Source organism: Choristoneura fumiferana, chromosome 20, assembly GCF_025370935.1.
Source record: "Choristoneura fumiferana chromosome 20, NRCan_CFum_1, whole genome shotgun sequence".
NCBI lineage: Eukaryota > Metazoa > Arthropoda > Insecta > Lepidoptera > Tortricidae > Choristoneura > Choristoneura fumiferana.
The window spans coordinates 4,613,080-4,630,627 of record NC_133491.1 but is presented as its reverse complement, the minus strand read 5'-3'; the positions used below and the strand labels follow the sequence as shown (position 1 = coordinate 4,630,627).

At 38.6% G+C, this 17,548-nt stretch overlaps 2 protein-coding genes across 2 annotated transcripts in view; one reads left to right on the top strand and one right to left on the bottom strand.

Moving 5' to 3' along the window:
• The window catches only part of LOC141438934 (uncharacterized), a 77,657-nt gene that overhangs the window by 17,478 nt on the left and 42,631 nt on the right, over positions 1-17,548 (bottom strand). The window contains exon 2 of the mRNA XM_074103010.1: positions 526-744. Within this exon, the coding sequence (XP_073959111.1) occupies positions 526-735 (210 nt within the window). The 5' untranslated portion in view covers positions 736-744. The remainder of the gene's footprint in view (positions 1-525; positions 745-17,548) is intronic.
• Positions 11,260-16,442, top strand: LOC141439024 (uncharacterized). Its single transcript, XM_074103133.1, has 3 exons — positions 11,260-11,554; positions 12,400-13,201; positions 15,004-16,442. The coding sequence occupies exons 1-2, from the start codon at positions 11,320-11,322 to the stop codon at positions 13,191-13,193; spliced, it is 1,029 nt and encodes a 342-aa protein (XP_073959234.1). The 5' UTR covers positions 11,260-11,319; the 3' UTR covers positions 13,194-13,201; positions 15,004-16,442.

The following is a 17,548-nucleotide window of genomic DNA, read 5'->3' as shown; positions in this document are numbered from 1 at the left end:
GGGGGTTACTACGAAATTCTAAAATCGAAGTTCATATCGTACCATCCCTCTCACTCTAGCACTCTAGCTCTCACGCAAGATACGAAGTTCGAATTTTGCATTTCGTAGTATAGGGCCTGATTGGAGTCCCCTCAGAGAACTTCTTCAATCAAATTGAGTTTCTCGTCATTTCAGATTCATGACAGAACTGCCATGGACTTTCCGAAACTATAGTCTTCATCATCATAATCACATACGCCGTAAGACGTCCTACTGATGGACATAGGCCTCCCCCATAGACCTACAGTCGCTTTGGTTGGAAGCGGCCTGCATCCACCAAGAACCCGCAGCTTTAACCAGGTCATCCGTCCATCTCATTGGACCTACTTATTTTTGCATACATCCCTTAGCGTCCAAAGATCGAGGCACCATTTTACATACCTGCCAGTAAATATTTTCCTTCCAGATTTGCCCGTCTTGCAGCTTTCTCTCTCTCTCCGGTAAGCTGAAAATCCAGCAAAAGTCCATTCTTAAAAACCAGCTTACCTCTAAATGTGACAGAATCTTCAACCATATGGCATCACTCAGCGTGTTGTCCCTCCGTCTTCTAGGTGGGCCGCAGTCTGCCAGGGTATGGTAACCCTGGTCTAGACTGAGCTCGCTCAGGTCTGCGGCCAGGGACAGGGCCGGTTCGGGCGGCGGCGGGGGACGGCGGCGCGCCCCCCCGCACACCCCGGGCCCGGAGCAACTGGACATGGTGAGACCCTGGAGCAAAAGAGTAACGGTAGGTAAGAGTAGTGTTGAGTGAATGATACTTACAATTTACGTACAATGGCTCTTTATTCTACTGAACATCGTAACACCATACGAGTACACTGCCTTTACACGAGGCTTCACCGTTTTTTGTTTCAACGCGCGCTCTGCGACACGGCCTACGCCAGCAGCACCCGCTCCGCAGCCGCCGCGCCAGCAGCCAGCGCGACACGCGCCCACACAACAGGGCGACCAGACTAACATCCCGCCAGCTTGATTTCCCGTTTTTATATTTTATTTCATGTCATATTTGAGAAAAGGACCATACAAGCCTCGGCCGGAACGTGGAGTTGGCGGCCTCGCATCCCTTTCCGGCCTCGCTACGCTTATCTATACCTGCTTGGCCGGCAACCCCCTACTTCCCGGCCTCTACAGTAATGTACTGTAACGATGGAGTGCCACTGACGCGGTGTGGTCGATGATGTGGTGCAAACGGGACAAAAAGCGAAGCTTCTAGTTCTAGTACGACAATACCTGAAAGTCCTAACGATTTAACTATATAACTATACGAACGTGAACTAAAAATCAACAAACGATATAGGAGGGGCGAAGCGGGCGAAAATATTGGGGTGGTCAACTTCACAGCGTGAGTTTTCGGAATTCATGTGCGAAATCAGATTTACCACAACCTTCGTGATCACTGAAAACATCGTGAGAATTATTTTTTATTTATTATTTTTATAGGCCGAGTTGACTCACAAACTTCTTAGGAAATAACAAACAGAGAACATGTACGTTTTATTAAATGCTCAGCTATTTTTTTTATTATTAAGTCGAAAAAAGCCGTGGTGGCCTAGTGGTTTGACCTATCGCCTCTCAAGCAGAGGGTCGTGGGTTCGAACCCCGGCTCGCACCTCTGAGTTTTTCGAAATTCATGTGCGGAATTACATTTGAAATTTACCACGAGCTTTGCGGTGAAGGAAAACATCGTGAGGAAACCTGCACAACCTGCGAAGCGATTCAATGGTTCGTGCGAAGTTCCCAATCCGCACTGGGCCCGCGTGGGAACTATGGCCCAAGCCCTCTTGTTCTGAGAGGAGGCCTGTGCCCCGCAGTGGGACGTATATAGGCTGGGATGATGACTTAATGTTAGAAAGCTAGTACTTTACAGCGGAACTCATCGAACCTCGTTTCTATTGCTTTTCTCTTGCTCTGGTCAAGAATTATAATGTTGGATGTAGTGACCTACTGAATAAAATAGTGTCTATAAAAGGCGCGGTAAAATTACCATAAATTTTGCGGCGCCTGGGGTAATATAAAGGTATTTGACCCGGTGGTCACATTTATGTGACCATGAAAGTCAGTTGGCAGAGCTATAAGTTAAGAACGTGTAGAACGTTTACAGTCACAATGAGAGAAATAGAAATGTGACGCCAGTTTAGGCACTTGTTCCACCATCGAGAAAGAGATAAGCTGTTGATTAGTTTCTCGCTCAAGAAACGAAAAACAGGTAATGATTATATTTTGCATCTTTTTGTATCTTTTTATTTAAATTCCAAATTTGTTACTTTTATTGTTTTGTTACTTGGTTATTAATTGTTGTTTTTTGTTGTTTGTATTTTCGAAAAACAGGTATACAGGGAGTCTGTGACCATGGGGCTTTAAATCTAAGGTTAAATTCTACTCGCATAATTGAGTTACTTTTGTTCTGCAACTTTTTTAAAATATGATCACTGTTGATCCCATGTCAGCAAATCGATAGATATATACATATGTTAATAGTTCTCTCTGACCACTAGTTTGTCATAGCGGCAAGAGCTATCTATTTATCTTCTACGAGTATATATCAAAAGAGAAGACCTGACTCACGGACTCATCAACACCCAGCCGTTTAGGCAGCACCCAGCTGTTGTTTTAAAATGTATACAAAGGAATAACACTCGCCAAATGTTAAAGGCGTAATGGTGTGGGTATGTTTTGTAACATCTCGTGTATTTTCTTTTGTAAACTAATTAAGTGATGTGGAAGACCACAGATGGCCACAGGAACATTTCAATAACAAGTATTTCATAAGTTCCGATTCGATTATTTTGACACAGATTTTGCAAAATTTGACGAGCTGTAGACATTAACTAAAAATTACACTTAAAAATGCCCGTAATCCTGCAGTAAATATTAATTAATAGTATTATGCGTAATTTATCTCTCTCAGTAAAGTAGGAAAACAGATGAAAAAAAAAAAAAAAATCAAATTCAATGTCGAAAATACAAACTGAAATACATATAGATGCATAGAAAAACCAGAAAAATAAGACCAGCGCTAAGCACGATTTGGAATTGATATAAAAAATACAAAAAAGATTCCAAAAAAACACAATCTCAAATTCAAGTTCAAAGTGGTAATACGTTATAAGAACAGTTTGTTGTCGACGCGCACCGCTAGAGACGTAAATAAATAATTAATTTAAATGTTGATGCAAACTGTAGAGACTCGTTTCTTTACAGCTCTTATTACATGAACGCATTCCTGATAAATAAGATCTTGACAGACAGACGGACAGCAGAGTAATCCATATACATGGGCTTCCTTTTTAGGGTTCCGTAGCCCAAATGGCAAAAACGGAACCCTTATAGTTTCGCCATGTCTGTCTGTCTGTCCGTCCGCAGCTTTGCTCAGGGACTAGCAATGCTAAACCGATTTTTTGATTCAGTGATGTGTTTGCAAAATATCCAACTTTAAAGTGAAAATTTTCATTAAAATCGAGCGTCCCCCCTCTAAAATCTAAACCGGTGGGTGGATTTTTTTTTTTAAATTCAGGCCGGTAGTAAGTATATCAAACTTACAAGGAAAACTATAATGGCTGAGTTTTCTTCAGAATTATTGGTAGTTTAAGAGTAAATAGCAGCCTAAGGTATAAAATATACTTACCTAAACTTGGAATATTCCGTACAAAATACGAAATCCTTAGAAAAATATTACCTACTTAATTTTATCGTAATGGCTACGGAACCCTATTTCGGGCGTGTCCGACACGCTCTTGGCCGGTTTTTTTCATTTTGTATGCTAATTACTTTTCTTTTTCCACGGCCTTCTTACGCTAACCTTTAAGTGCAAAAGGAAAGTGGTGAAAACTCGCCAGGGAACATGTCTATCAAGTTCTTCAGTCCATTAATTAGTCTAGTATAAATTAGCCGTCACAGTACTTAAGTTGAGTACTAAATAGCATTTAAATTAACACGTTAAACAGAACTAAGCAAGCAAGCGTTTACAGGTTGATTCTGTTTTCTGATTCTAGCAGTTGATGTTTTAGAATACCGTGAGAATTCCGGGGTAAAAAGTAGCTTTTACTTTATTCCAGACGTCCATCTATATCTACATATTTTAATTCAAATTCGTCCAGCTATTTTAGTATTAAAGTGTAACAAATATACACACGCACGCACGCACTCATGCATATACTGGCAAAATTTCGCGTTTATAAATTATTAAGATTTATTTTGATTAATTTGTTTTAGAGTGCTCCCCCTATTGCTTCAATCAACTTTTTAGTGTAGTTGGTTGACATGGTAACGTCTCTTGTTTCTTAAGAGTGTTTTTACCTGCTGAGCTGGCTACGTTTAATTTTTGTTAGTTTTTCTCGATTATTCTATAAAAATTGAATGAAAATTAATAATGTTTTCTGATAGAACGCTTCTTAATATATAAGTTAATGTGTCTACTCCAATAATTATTCGTTATAGACTTTTATTTTCTTTTTTCTTTCTCTTTTTCATTCATTTTTTATGGAATAATCGAGAAAAACTAACAAAAATGTAACGTTGCCAGCTCAGCAGGTATAAACGCTCTTAAAAGTATGATTTTATGGGGTACAAATCCACCAAAAGTTAGGAGCTGTGACAGTTTTAAGGCAATTCTGTACAGTATACATTGCAAACATTTGTCTAAGCAAGTGTACACTGATTTCTCCTAAGTTACGGGCCAAAATAACAACACAAAAAAAATGATTGACCCAATAATGATTTCAAGTTTCTATCTATTACAGTTCAAAGATACAGCCCTGAAACAGACAGCAGAGGCTTAGCAATTATTTTCCAATCCTTTGTGCATGGAATCCTAAAAAGTGCGGTAGCTTGATTTATGTGTCAAGCAGATATGTTACTCAAGCAACTTACGAAGTAAACTGTAATTATCCGACCGCTTATCTTAATCGAACAATACAGTAAATTTTTACAATGTACATATCAATGATGACCATAAATCGCGTCAGTTTTTCATCAGCATCATGTTTAAAGCTATAATTGCGGGTTTCATAGCCTGTTGACCTTATTTCGCAATTAGCTACACAATGGACGTATAAATCAAACTAGTTTGTCATACGACATGTTGGTTGTCATCCGATACCTAGTTTTGTAAGTTTAATGGCCACGTTAAAAATACATTCTTACTAACTTGGAAATAGACTTCACTTTGGAATGTAGCTTCGCGGTATGTTGTCCTACTGGATTCCAGAAGTTTTTGCTGTTTTTTATAGTTTATGATCGGGTTTGCGATCTTATAAGAAGTAATATTCATTTGAATGCTTTCTAAGGTGTTTCGTTTCTAAGTATCTGATTGAAATTCATCTGTCTAATCTGACAGTCAAACAGGACTAAAGCTAAGTTTAGAATAGAATAAGAATAAGAAACTATTTTTTATTTAGTAATAGAATTAGACTACGACACTTTACACGATATACAAAGTGTATATTTTATATCATGTAAAGTTTCGTAGTCTGTGTTACTCTTTATATCTATTGATTGATTGATTGATGATCGATATCTTAACGTGGAGCGAGCTTTGCGGTGAAGGAGAACATCGTGAGGGAACCTGCACAAACCTGCGAAGCAATACAATGGTGCTGGTGAAGTTCCCAATCCACAGTGGGCCCGCGTGGGAACTATGGCCCAAGCCCTCTTGTTCTGAGAGGAGGCCTGTGCCCAGCAGTGGGACGTATATAGGCTGGGATAGATGGATGGATCTTATCATGGATAAGCCTTCCGAAACCCGGTATTTTAATTACAGAAAATACACGCATTCTCTCTCACATACACACACACATTAATAGAAAGCTGATAGTAGATAGACAGATGGTATTGTATTACAAAAATATACTAATAGAATTTAAATTACTTACCGCACTAAAACCCATTTTCACGTATCTATGATCGCGGGGTCAAAAAAATAAATGACCAAAAGCTAGCTAGCAACAAACGCCTCTTCAACCATTTTATAACCCAGTACTTACATTCCTTTGTGCAATCCGCCCACGCTAAATATCGTCGGCTCCATCAAATTACAAAGCAATAAGCTATGAATTCCTACGCGAAGAGGTGGTGACTGGAGATCACGATAGATCTTAGGTTCCATACAGGACTTGTCCTTTTTCATGTCAATATTGACGGGGTCGGGATAAAATCTCAATATATCTACCGCTGGATATAGACTTTAGTTTTAAGAAATTTGGCACGGTTGTTTTTGATGCAGCGTTATCGACAAACACGATGGAAATTTTGTTTTTTACACCTTCATGCTAAAACGGACGGATTTGGATGAATTTTTGTATGTAGATAGCTGATTAAAGCCATGGTGGCCGAGGGGTTTGATCTAGGCCTCTCAAGCACTGGATCGTGGGTTCAATTCAAACTCCGGCTCGCACATTCATGATGTACGAAATTACATTTGAACTTTACCACGAGCTTTACGGTGAAGGAAAACATCGTGAGGAAACCTGCACAAACCTGCGAAGTAATTCAATGGTGTGTGTGAAGTTCCCAATCCGCACTGGGCCCGCATGGGAAATACGGCACAAACCCTCTCATTCTGAGAGGAGGCCTGTGCCCAGCAGTGGGACGTATATAGGTTGGGATGATGAGATAGCTGAATAACACATAGGTCTCTTTTACATTACTCTTTTTAACGATCTATATTTTATTTATGAAAATAATTATCATTAAATTCGTAAAAAAATTCTGAGTGACATAATAGGTATTTTAAAATGTCGTCCATGAAATAATAAGGATTAAGGTTTTTTTTGTTTTAATTAACAGAAAAAGAAACGTGCCCAATGTTTTTAGATAATTTAACTGACTGACAAGCATTTTTTTAACTATCTAGCGAATATTACACTAACGTACTTTACTTTTCATGACACAAAGTGTTACGAAAGGAATTTAGAGCGGTTGGCATTGAGGTGTGCTCTATGCTTCAAGTATACTAGTATATCTGTACCACTACCATGAGTTTACACTGATCGTACTCGATAGTGAGGGCGTAAATTATTTGTAGGGGCGCTGTACAATTCTCCATACAAATAATTTACGCCGTCGCTATCGAGTACGATCACTGTAAACTCATGGTAGTGGTACTGTCCATGTTGGCGCCAAAGTGCCACAAACTCGACATTATTTGCACGTGAAGCACTTATAACAGGAGATGGTGACGCACTTTCCCCTTAGCCTAAAAACTAAAACTAGTTATTCTTGTCTGACATCCTTATCTGACGACCAGATGGCCTACTGGTTAGGGAACCTGGCTAGGAAGCTTGAGGTCCCGGGTTCGATTCCCGTATCGGGGCAGATATTTGTATGAAAAATACGATGTTTTTTATAGTATTTAAGTATGTATCTATATCTATATAATTATATTTATCCGTAGCTTAGTACCCATAACACAAGCTTTGCTAAGCTTACTTTGGGACTAGGTCAAATGGTGTGAATTGTCCCGTGATGTTTATTTATATTTATTTTATTTATCTACTAACTAAATACTTGTCTTTATTTACTCCTTCATCAATACTTAGTGAATGTTTTATCTAATAATTAAAGCTAGGTATAACAGTTCAAAACAATGCACCATCGTAAATTAAGGTCTAAGGCCTAAGGTGACACTATTGTAACTAGCCAATAAGGAAGCGAAATGTTCATATAACTCCTGAGCAAATTGATTTAACAATAAACTGAGTTTACTGCTGCAGTGTAATTTGAACCGAAAACAAAGATGGGTGTTTATAGTTCTACCCACATTTGTAGGCATGGCCAGTGGGCTTTGCCCTACCGGACATTTAGTGGCGCCCACTCTACATAAAAACGACCAGCTACTTATAAAAATAAAAACTACATTTCTGATTTTTTTTTTTGTAGTTAGAATACTTAATGCCTATTCAAGGCACTAAAAAATACCATGTTAAGTTACACCATTATGTCGTTAATTCCATTGCTTTTTTATTTTATATCGCAGTGTAATGGAATAAACGACAAAATGATGTATCTTAATAATAATATGGTATTTTAGTAGCTTGAATAAGCATTAAGTGTTTTAACTACAATAAATATTTTTTTCAAAAGTATTTTTCATTCGTTTCGTTCGCTCAAATTGTCTCCATACCAAATTTCGTCGAAATCGATTCAGGAGTTTAAGCGTGAAGAAGTAACAGGCAGATAGTCAGATTTACTTTGGTACTTATAAAATTAGTAGGTGAAGTAAGGTAAAGTATGTATAAGTACGGAAGTTTAAATTATGTATTACTCAGTCACTGCTGCTGGGAAAGCATAATATCGTCACTACTTTAAAAAAAGCTTAATAATTTCTAAATGAGCTTTATGACATTATTTCAAGGCTCAATTTTGTTTACGTGTTAATTTGGGGAGCGCCAAAGTTTGCATACTCTTCGCTAGTCAAACCGTAATTTTTAAATGGGTATCCTATAGAAAAGTATAGGTTAGGTTACGTTTGTTTTATAACAATTCTGAATAATTATTGGATTCAGAGAACAAAAGAGTTAAATTCGGACTTCCAATAAGTATGCGAGCCGATAAGGACCCATTGATTTGAGATACGAGACTTTTCAAAATAGTGACATACTCAATATGCGTTTTATTCTCTCTGACGTTGACTTTCGCCCGGTACAATTGTTATAATTTAGAATTAAATTAAATGCACATGTGACAGCGCCTGAGAAGTTTCAGATAGCACCCCCCACATAGTAACCCCAAAGGCTCAATGTTGTGTCATTTATCCAGATTTTACACCTTTTTACTTGTTAACATTATCTCGGCATAATGTCTTTGAAAAAGGACAGCTATTTTTAACCTTAACTCAGTTGCATAAGATTTAAATTTTAAGAGTGATAATGAAATGGTTTTGCCATGACTGTGCTTGAGTTAAGTCACCTGTTGCAATAAGATAATAGGTTTAACCCTTAAAAGCCCTATCCTATTAAAAGCTTTAGTTAGAGTTATGACTCTTATTTTCACAATTGCACGGTGATTAAAATTCATTGATTAAAAATTACCTTTATTCCCACACACATGTAAAATAAACTGGCCAGAAGCAAGTCAGACTAGCACACTGTAGGTACTGTACCAATAAAGTAAGAAGAAAATGAGTTTGTTTAAAAAAAAATATTATTGACTGATTGCTGTGTTAAGAGCCCTTACTTCTTGGCAAATTTTATCTCGAACCGGTTGTTGCCCACGACTCTGTCTGCAAAAGTATTCGTTTATCGCTATTTCACGAGAACCATGCATTTTTCTGGGATAAAAACTATCCTATATCCTTCCCCGGTGCTTGAAGTAGCCGTATAGCGAATTTCATCTAAATTGGTTCAGCGGTTTAGACATGAAGAGGTAATAAACAAACAGACTTACAAACATTCGCATTTATAAAAATAGTGAGGTTTCTTGTTTCCCAGTATATTATCTCTATACATACACATTTTTCCATAAAAGTGATAGCGTCCAAATTAAAAAAACAACCTACTCTCAGAGAATTCCTTTTACAGATTTCGTAATTGTTTTTTTTTTGTTTCCTGTAAGTGCCTGCCAGACTTTGTGATGGAGGCAATGAGCTAAAAAATTCTACGCTACACTAGAATTTCCTACCCTATGGACATAAGTTATAAAATGTCCAAAAGAGGTCAAGTGCAGAGGTAAGTGGCGGGGCAAAGAGGTACATTATCATAAAGAGGTGAGTGGGTTAGCCCTCCCGAGTGGTCTGCGTCCTCGGACGAAAGTAGTTTGTGAAGTGTTTTTTTTATAGCGAGCTGTGAACGCTTGTGAAATTTAGCGGGGATGAAGTTTTAAAGACGGAACCCTATTGCGATGCGAGACGGTTTCACCAAACTGTAATGGTGCAGAATTTTTTCGAGCGAGAACTTTTCATACTTTTCTGTGAGAACTGTCGCGTGTCGCAGTTTATTGTTTTGACCTATACTTCGTTTTTTTTAGTATTAGAAAAAGTGAAAACAATCTTGACGAGTCTTTATATTGAAAAACGTTTTTTAAAAAACACTAACTATTACTTATAATACCAAAAGCATGTAAATGATCATATGTCCTTGCTAATTGTTACATATTTGCTATGACTTATCAAAAGTGTTTTTCAATAAAAGACACATCAAGGTCGCTTACCTTCTTTCTAATGCTAAAAAAAAATGAAGCGTTTATATTGGTTCATGATAAACACATTCCTCGCAACGCATCGTCGCTCATATCTGGTGGAGACACAGCATTAATATGTAAGTTACTTTATTAATATCGCATTTAATTGAATTTCCTCATTTAATCACTTTTACTTAACTATCGGTATGTGGATCAATGAATTCGTCTATAAATTAAACATATATGGGAAATTGCGAGCGGAACGCATTAACGAACCGGTTAACTAATGAGTCATTAAGTTTAACGCGTCCATTTTTTATATTCGTAGTACGAAACACGGCTGAAGTGCCCTATAAGTATATTCACGTATGTAATAGGTAAGTCGTAATACCTAGGTAGGCTCTGAAGCCATAATGCCGCCTATTGCTTACCTTGGAAAAATCTCTATATACCCACCTGTGTTTTTTTTACTGCTTACTATGTGCTGGTGTTAATAAAGAGTTATTGTATTGTATTGTAATTTACTAGTCACCGACATAGCTGTAAAAATATGCAATTTGAAGTGGCAATGGGCGGGCCACATCGCTCGAAGAACAGATAAGCGTTGGGGGAGAAAAGTTCTCGAGTGGCGACCACGAACCGGAAGACGAAGCGTTGGCAGGCTCTAGGTGGACTGACGACATCGTGAGAATTGCGGGTAACCAGTGGATGCAAGTGGCGGTTGTCGTTTATTGTGGCGTTCTGAGGGGGAGGCCTTTGTTCAGCAGTGGACGTCTTCTGGCTGATGATGATGATTGTAATTAACACTAGATGTCTTTAGAATTAATTCGAAATATTTCAGAAGTCAATTGGGTTTGTTCATTACGGAACGCCCTTGCAAAGGCTTGAAGTTTTTGATTCAAATTGAAATCACCCCAATTAAAGATAATTGAAAACGCCGTACTCGTTAAATTTTATTTCATGGTAATCTGAAATATAATTGAATTAAACAGTGTAGTACCTTTTCCCTAACTCGTTGGCATCGCGGAAGTTTAGAAAAGAAAAAACGTCTAAAGATATTTGTTCTTTATGTGACAACACTAGATACGTCACTTCTTTTTCCGCCCGACGGCATCGTGGATCGGCATTGTGCAAAATAGTGCAAAATAGTGTTTTTAAAATATAAAAGCTATGCCCAGTGAACGAAAACTTATTAAAATATTAAAAGAATGTGCGGCGTCCCTCGAGAAGGGTCACAATCGCCATCGGCGTCGGCGCAGACGCAGTCGGAGCCGGAGCCGGAGCCGGCCACGCGGCGGCAGATCCCGGAGTCGTAGCCCCGTGCGACGTGAGCCCTCGCCGCCACCGGAGTCGCCTCCCCGGATTGAGACAGAACAGAAAGAAGACGAGAGTGACAAAGTAGAAGGTGAGTTCGCGCAAATTTTTACTTTGACTTTCAGACTAACCTAAAAAAGTTCATCAACAGACGCCCGCGATAACGTTAAGCTTGAGTAACATTGTGTGTTTGCATTGTACAAATTCTTCTCCATGGTTGCTCATCGAGTGCGAGAACTGCGAGATACTCAAGGTATCAATCAAGGTCTCTGTTATACTGGATGGCGTAATTCTCTGAAACGCGGCCATTGACAGATGCTAACACTTCGATGTAGCAAATGGCTCGCATGCTAACGCACTCACTGTGTTTGGTTTTTCCTCACAATTACTGAATACGAAATGCTTACACTGTTATTTCTATGATACAATAACATAAGCCTGACTTGACACTATGCTTTCAACCTCTGTGCACAACCATTGAGTACGCGATACTCCTGCTATCATTTCTATGTGGCAAAATGGTTTGAGATGCTTCGGGATGCTTAAGGCAGAATCTCTTCTAAGCAGCCATTGAGTACGAGATACTCACGCTATCATTTCTATGTGGCAAAATGGTTTGACATGCTTCAGCATGTCTAATGCTGAACCTCTTCTAGCAGCCATTGAGTACGAGATACTCGCGCTATCATTTCTATGTGGCAAAATGGTTTGAGATGCTTCGGGATGCTTAAGGCAGAATCTCTTCTAAGCAGCCATTGAGTACGAGATACTCACGCTATCATTTCTATGTGGCAAAATGGTTTGACATGCTTCAGCATGTCTAATGCTGAACCCCTTCTAGCAGCCATTGAGTACGAGATACTCGCGCTATCATTTCTATGTGGCAAAATGGCCTGCAAGCTTGTGCTTAAGGTGTCTTCTTCCTGTGCTTTCCAGATGCGGTAATGGTTAACCCATTCAGTGAAGCCCTCGGGGACGACTACATAGAAACAACCAAGTATGACAAAAGCATTCATGAGGATATATCCCGCAGATGGACACACATAATAGTCAATGGATTGTCAAAGGAACAAAGAGATAACATTACAAAGAAATACAAGATTCCAGGAAACTGCACAATATTGGAAGCACCGGCAATCAACATTGAAATAAAAAATGTACTCGGTGACAGCTCTAAACTAAGGGACAAGAGTATCGAGATAGGCCAAGCTCAGTTGGGCCTGGCAACTGGTATTATTGGAAAGGCAATGACACAGCTTATGGAAAATGAAGAACTAAACAAAACACACCTCATAAGCTTGCTCAGTGACTCTTCCAAATTACTAAATGACCTAAATTTTCATCAAACTAAAACTAGGAAAAAGTTAATAATTCCTTCTTTGGATAAAAACTTTATTCAAACAATTGAAAAGTCAAATAGAAATGCTTTTTTGTTTGGTGATGACCTGTCAGAAACCATAAAGACAGCAAAAACACTGCAGCAGTCAATGGCCCACATAAAGAAGACTGTCACTCCGAGCACAAAAACTACAAAGTCGGGAAACCGCAATGGTCCGCCACTTCGGCCGAAGGGCAAGGGGATGACGCGTGGCGGACCGAAGACACAGGAGTTCCAGTCTACCCAGTCGTTCCATCCAGTCAACCAGCAGAAACGATATTCTTCGAACCAGAACCAGCGCCGCCCAGCGAAGCCAGCACAGAGGCCCCGCAGTGCAGCATACCGGCGCTAACTAACCAGGTACATGCTGGAAATATAACAAACTATTTAAAATGTTGGGAAGCCTTAACCGCTGACCCTGTAATTCTACAGTGGGTACGGGGGTATCGCATACCATTTGAAACGGAGCCATTCCAAACATCATTACCTGTTAATAATTTACCAGCAAATGAAACAACAGCAATGACTGAGTCTATCCATAACCTACTTGCACTTGGTGCTGTTAGTCCTTGTGAACATACTGAAGGCGAATTTTTGTCCAAAATATTTTTAAGACCTAAACCTAATGGAAAATTTAGATTTATTCTGAACCTGAAACCACTTAATAAGTTTATTTCTCCTAAACATTTTAAAATGGAGGACATAAGAACTGCCATCAAATTGATTTATGAAAATTATTACATGTGCTCCATTGACTTAAAGGAATCATATTTTCTTGTCTCGGTACACAAATCCCACAGAAAATACCTCAGATTTGAACACTTGGGACAATTATATGAATTCACTTGCATGCCTTATGGCTTATCTACTGCCCCAGGGTTATTCACAAAACTACTTAAACCAGTAGTAGGTTACCTAAGAAACCTAGGTCACATGTCTACCATTTACTTGGATGACTATTTATGTATTGGGCAATCATCAACTGCATGTATATCCAACATGAACGCCACGATACAACTCTTTCAATGCCTAGGCTTAATAATTAACTATGAGAAAAGCAATTTAACCCCAAGTATGAAGTGTCCATTTCTTGGATTTGTTATTAACTCTAAGGACATGTGCTTAGAACTACCTAGTGATAAAAAAACACGCATAATAGCGTTAGTTAGAGAACACTTGCAATTGAAAAAACTTAAAATAAGACAATTTGCAAAACTTTTAGGAACACTGATTTCGGCATGCCCCGCTGTCCCTTATGGATTAATGCATACTAAACAAATGGAACGTAGTAAATACCTAGCCCTTCTGCAGGGACAAGATGATTATGACACTATAATGACACCTTCTAATGATATATTACCTGATTTACAGTGGTGGCTAGATAATATCCCTCATGCTAAAAGGAAACTGTCAGAAAATAAATTTAGTATGGAAATATACTCAGACTCTAGCCTTACAGGGTGGGGATCATACTGCAATGGCGAGCGTACTGGAGGTCTGTGGTCAGATAATGAACAAAAACTTCACATTAACTTATTAGAACTCACTGCAGCGTATTTTGCTTTAAAATGCTTCGCTGACAAAACTAAAAATACTAGAGTACTGCTCAGGATTGACAATACTACCGCCATTGCATGTATTAATAAAATGGGAAGCGTGCAATACCCCCACCTTAACACAGTTGCCAGGAAAATCTGGCTGTGGTGCCAAAAACGCAACATACATGTTTATGCAGCTTACATCAAGTCTAAAGACAATGTTATTGCTGACCAGGAGTCTAGAAACACTAACATAGACACAGAGTGGGAACTGTCAATTGATGCCTACAAATCAATATGTGACACATTTGGGAAACAAGACATTGATCTGTTTGCCAGTAGAATCAATGCTAAATGTACAACATATGTATCATGGAAGAGAGACCCATATGCATTTAACATTGACGCTTTTACGCTTGACTGGTCGGAACATTACTTCTATGCATTTCCTCCATTTGCGATACTATCCCGATGTTTCCACAAAATTAAACAAGACAAAGCAAAAGGCGTTGTGGTGTTCCCAGTATGGACCTCTCAGCCGTGGTACCCTTTAGCTAAAACACTAATGATATCAAAACAAATTACACTAAAACCTAGTAAAAAATTGTTACTATCACCTTTCAGAACTCCACACCCGCTGAGCTCATCGCTTTCCCTGGCAGCCGCAATCTTCTGCGGCAAGCATTCCGACTCAGAAATTTGCCAGAAGGATCATTAGACATAACTATAGCCTCTCTAGCGGCAAGTACACTTAAACAATATAACACTACATATACTAAATGGTGGGCCTTTTGCAGACAGTACAAACTAGACGTGTACAAAGCATCAATACCTCAAATTCTACAATTCTTAACATACAGATTTGAGGAAAACGCCAGCTATAGCACTCTTAATACGGACAGGTCGGCACTAGCATTATTAATGGAAGGTAGTATAGGCACGGATGATAGGATCGCAAGATTTATTAAGGGAGTGTACAGACTACGACCACCAATCCCAAAATATGTGAGTATGTGGGACCCTTCAAGAGTGCTGCGCTTATTAACAAACTGGCCAGAAAATAGTTTTTTAAGCTTGGAAAAAGTCACCAAAAAACTGTCGATTCTTTTAGCTTTAGCTTCAGCTCAGCGGGTTCAAACATTGTCTGCCATAAAAATTAATAATATTAACGAATATGAGTCAAAAATTTTAATCAATATCACAGATGTAATAAAAACCTCAGTTAGTACTAAATCTCAACCCACCATTAACCTGCCATTTTTTGAAAGTAACCCTCAAATTTGTCCAGCCAGAGCTCTTAAAGCATATTTAAATAAAACAAAATTAATAAGAAATAATGAACCTTACCTTTGGATTACATTTAAAAAACCACACAGAAGAGCATCAAGTCAAAGCATCAGTCGATGGATAAAATGTGTTATGTCAGAGAGTGGAATTGACACCTCCACATTCAGCTCACATAGCACAAGACATGCTGCTTCTTCAATCGCAAAAAAGCGCGGTGTTCAGTGGGACATTATTAGGAAAGCGGCTGGATGGACAAAAAATTCAAATACATTCGCAAAATTTTATGATGTACCAATTATTGACGATAGCTCATCACAAGGGAGCTTTGCTATGGCAGTACTAGGAAATAATTAAAGACATTTTAAGAATTAGCCTTACAACATGATGATTGTGATTTATAATTATTATTATTATTGTTTGTAGTTAACTAATTGTACTACAAAGCTAAATAAAGTTGATGATTGTAACAGATGTTTCTTTCAGAATACTTCGATACATCATCATTTACCTGCTCATCATTGCTGACAACTCTGAACATCTACACTGTTTAATTCAATTATATTTCAGATTACCATGAAATAAAATTAAGAATTAAACGAGCTTACCTGTAAGCGAAGTCTGATTCTAATTTTTTGAATGGTAATCTGAAATATAATTACCCACCCAGCCCTAGACTAAACCCATGAAGCAATGATGAGGTACATTCACAAGACATCAACTATTTAGATAGATCAATGGCTTGTGAATCTTCGACAAGCCATAATGTGCTTTACTGACTGAGTAAACTACATTTTGGCTTTCTCTCTCTAAAATAAGTGACGTATCTAGTGTTGTCACATAAAGAACAAATATCTTTAGACGTTTTTTCTTTTCTAAACTTCCGCGATGCCAACGAGTTAGGGAAAAGGTACTACACTGTTTAATTCAATTATATTTCAGATTACCATTCAAAAAATTAGAATCAGACTTCGCTTACAGGTAAGCTCGTTTAATTCTTAAATATTGTCCATTGTATGAATATCGACAAATATGGGACGAGAAGAGTCCGTCCTATTCTAAAACGACAGGGACCTTTAAAAATAATATAATGTATTAAATATAATGACCCGGATAACTCACGTCTTAAATCGAGTTTAGCTCGACATGTTTCGGGCTAATCCGTAGCCCTTCGTCTTCGGAGCAACGCGACTCAGCGGCTGCTGCAACACGCGCACTGCGCGCCGCCGCTCTGCTCGCGCGACTACCCGACGAAACTGACACCGGCACACAACTACCCCGCGTTTTCATCATCATTACAACTGTCAAATGTAGGGTAGCACACAACACTAACAATATCGCTCTGTAAAGGTACGTTCACACACACCGATGACGCAGCACGAGTATTTAACACCGTTTTCCAACTCGGAGGTACCGTCCAACCACTATCCCGGTTGGTATATCCCGGTTATATTTAATATGAGTGAGTCTCACGGTAGTTTCATGTTTCAAAATAATATAATGTTTGAAAAAATAATTGTCTACGTAAATAAATGACGAGTGGAAGTCATAGTAGATTTGCGTAGACAATTGCTATAGAAAGCCCATCACAATCACTTTCCCGTTACTCATATTGGCTAAATTTTCTCAAGGAACTTGTCTTCTCTTGTATTCTCGTAGAAACGCAAATTATAACTTTATTGTTATCAAGATTGTGTAATTTCATATGCACCTACAAGCGGCACTGCTTTAAACCAGGCTACGACGCAATTATAACCCTTGTTAGTGTTCCGAACTCAAAGTATCTGTTATTACAAGCTTTTATTTAGTTTCACCCAGTCCCGTTGTCTGTCTGTCTGTAATCAAATCTTGCAAGTTAAATTTGACCAACTTCCAGTAGTCAGAT

Bases quoted from the DNA above. Each gene is read 5' to 3' on its own strand.
- LOC141439024 (XM_074103133.1), top strand. From the start codon at position 11,320: ATGCCCAGTGAACGAAAACTTATTAAAATATTAAAAGAATGTGCGGCG. The intron at 11,555-12,399 runs GTGAGTTCGCGC...TGTGCTTTCCAG, and splicing joins CGAGAGTGACAAAGTAGAAG to ATGCGGTAATGGTTAACCCA.